This window comes from Anastrepha obliqua, chromosome 1 (genome assembly GCF_027943255.1).
Source record: "Anastrepha obliqua isolate idAnaObli1 chromosome 1, idAnaObli1_1.0, whole genome shotgun sequence".
Lineage (NCBI taxonomy): Eukaryota > Metazoa > Arthropoda > Insecta > Diptera > Tephritidae > Anastrepha > Anastrepha obliqua.
The window spans coordinates 76,526,307-76,529,647 of NC_072892.1; the positions used below are offsets into that span (position 1 = coordinate 76,526,307).

Genomic DNA, 3,341 nt, shown 5'->3' on the forward strand with positions numbered 1-3,341 from the left:
AAATTTTAGGCGGGAATAATTCTAATGCAGTTGTAAGCTTATGGTTAAATAGAAGGGCTTGATTTAGAAATGGAAGGCTTTGACGAAGCAGGCGTATTTTTCTCCGACAATTTTGGGGGAGAAAATCAACAAAATGGAGCACAACTTAATATGCAAGCCGTCAAAAAGAAATACAAAGATTTTCTTCGCACATTCAGTGAAGATAACTTTTTCTACAAATACAGGTAAGGAGTATACCTATTTGAAGAATGATTTGTGATGCATTTTGGTTGTTTCAGAGATACTTTAAAAAGAAATTATTTAAATGGACGATATTTTCTGGAAGTTGAATTAGAGGATTTAGCTGGCTACGACGAAGTTTTGGCAGATAAATTGAGCAAACAACCAACGGAGCATTTAGAAATTTTTGAAGAAGCAGCAAGAGAATTTGCAGATGAGATAACTTCTCCTAGACCGGAGCAGGAAGAGCAGTTACATGATATTCAAATTCTACTTATGTCGAACGCAAACCCAACAAGTGTACGCGATTTGAAATCAGATAACGTTTCGAAACTGGTGAAAATAGCTGGGATTATTGTGTCGGCTTCAGGTATCAAAGCCAAGGCTACTCGAATGTCTATTATGTGCCAGTCTTGTAGTACAGTCATACCAAATTTGAAAGTAAATCCAGGTTTAGAAGGACTTTCACTTCCCCGTAAGTGTACATCTGAGCAGGCTGGACGCCCCCAATGTCCATTAGATCCATTCTTTATAATGCCAGACAAATGCAAGTGTGTAGATTTTCAACTGTTAAAGTTGCAGGAGTTACCTGACTTTGTGCCGCAAGGCGAAATACCTCGTCACTTACAGTTGTTTTGCGAAAGATCGTTATGCGAACGTGTTGTACCAGGTAATAGAGCTCTTATACAGGGCATTTATTCTATTAGAAGAGTTGGAAAGCCTTCTCGTCAAGATGGTCGCGAGAAAGCCGTCGTGGGTGTTCGAGCGCCTTATTTGCGCGTTATAGGAATAACAGTAGATACAGAAGGCTCTGGAGCTATATCGCGTTACAGTAACGTTACCACAGAGGAAGAGGAAACGTTTCGTAGGATGTCAGCGTCTCCTGATATATATGATCGTTTATCCAAATCACTTGCTCCAAGTATTTTTGGTTCAGAAGACATAAAGAAGGCAATAACTTGTATGTTATTCGGAGGATCTAGGAAAAGGTTACCTGATGGTTTGTGCAGGCGTGGAGACATAAACGTTTTATTATTGGGAGATCCGGGAACTGCAAAGTCTCAACTATTGAAATTTGTCGAAAAAGTTGCTCCTATTGGGGTGTATACCTCCGGCAAAGGATCCAGTGCTGCCGGATTGACAGCTTCTGTAATGAAAGATCCAGCCACGGTATGTATGCCAAATTTAGTTTCCACAATTTCTAAAATTATACTCTTTATTAGCGAAACTTTATAATGGAGGGCGGGGCTATGGTGCTTGCTGATGGTGGCGTTGTCTGTATAGACGAGTTCGATAAAATGCGTGAAGATGATCGTGTCGCCATACATGAAGCTATGGAACAGCAAACTATTTCTATTGCGAAAGCTGGCATTACTACGACGCTAAATTCTCGATGTTCTGTATTGGCAGCTGCTAACTCTATATTTGGTCGGTGGGACGAAACAAAAGGGGAAGAAAATATTGATTTCATGCCAACCATTTTGTCTCGTTTTGATATGATTTTCATTGTAAAAGATGTACATAATGAATCTCGAGATATAACGATGGCGAAACATATAATTAATGTTCATTTGTCATCTAACAAGAATATTCCGATAGAACGTGCAGAGGGGGAAATTTCGTTAGGAATATTTAAAAAATATATTCATTATTGTCGTACACATTGTGGACCCCGATTGAGTGAAGAAGCTGGTGAAAAGCTCAAGAGCCGGTATGTTCTAATGCGTAGTGGAGCCGGTCAACAAGAAAAAAGTAGTGATAAACGTCTGAGTATACCAATCACTGTACGTCAATTAGAAGCAATTATTCGGATATCAGAATCTTTAGCCAAAATGCGACTACTTCCCTTTGCGACGGATGAGCACGTAAATGAGGCATTACGATTATTCCAAGTGTCTACACTAGATGCTGCAATGACCGGCAGTTTGGCTGGAGTAGAAGGATTTGCCACAGAAGAAGATCAGGAAATATTAAACCGTATAGAAAAGCAATTAAAACGTCGGTTTGCTATTGGTTCACAAGTTTCTGAGCAAAACGTGATTCAGGTTGGATTGCATCATATCCTTAATATGAAAATTTGTTAATATATTTCTTCCAATAGGACTTTCTTCGCCAAAAGTACGACGAACGTGCTATTTTTAAAGTAATCCACACAATGATTCGTCGAGGAGAGCTACAACATCGCATGCAGCGTAAAATGTTATACCGTCTATGCTAATTATTTTTTAATAATTTGATAGTCTGTTAAAGGATAAAATGTATACATTTCATTTTTTACTTAAACTACAATAGGTTTTTGTTTTTTGTTTCTCTACCAAGATAGAACCAAGAAAAAAAGAATAGGAATGATATCAGTTTTACAAATACTACAATATTTTGGGCTATGATCGAAAGAAAATATAAATACTTCTGCTTTGGCCACGAGGTCTAAATGGGATGATGTAGCGACACTACGTTGTATAGATTCGCCTTGGTTGGGTGAGTAGGACTCTGTCTCGATCTAATTTTCAGCTAAGCTCCTACCTTGCTGTTAAAATGAACAATGTGTATTTTTTTTACACATTTCCTCAAATTTTTTAGTTGTTGTTGTTGTTGTTGTAGCAGCATAAACATTCCCCACACTTACGTATGGGGAATGCTGCTGGCGTGACAGTCCTTGGCCAGATATAAATCCGGGTCGTTTCGGTAACGTATAAACGACTATCGTGGAAACGCAAACATTGTTCCAAATTTTGTAGTAGTTTTTAATAGTTGTGAAAGTTTTATTTTTCGGAGAAGTATAAGAGAAGAAGAATATAAAAAGTGGCGCTTTCCCGAAACCGTTAGTTTTTTTTCTCGCGATTTTGAAAAGTGTGACGTCAAGCACCCTAATAATACAAAATGGAGGAGAGATCGTTGTAGAGGTCCATGAGGAGAAACGCACTCACCTGGTTGTCAAAAATTGCTCACAGCTGAGATCATCTTGTTTCAAAACGTTTTTTATGTAACATGGTTTCATAAAAAATGATTAAATTTCATAGAAAATCGTACTAAAAGTCTAACAAATAATTTAATAATTCAGGTATTTCTCAATAAAAAGCATTATTATAGCTAAGAAATATATTAAAAATATTTGTTAATAT

At 37.5% G+C, this 3,341-nt stretch overlaps 1 protein-coding gene across 1 annotated transcript; it reads left to right on the top strand.

Annotated features, from left to right (window-relative positions):
* Positions 1 to 2,508, top strand: LOC129244860 (DNA replication licensing factor Mcm5). The gene is made up of 4 exons (XM_054882751.1): positions 1 to 224; positions 279 to 1,389; positions 1,443 to 2,264; positions 2,321 to 2,508. The coding sequence occupies exons 1-4, from the start codon at positions 70 to 72 to the stop codon at positions 2,435 to 2,437; spliced, it is 2,205 nt and encodes a 734-aa protein (XP_054738726.1). The 5' UTR covers positions 1 to 69; the 3' UTR covers positions 2,438 to 2,508.
* Positions 2,509 to 3,341: the final 833 nt, after the last annotated feature.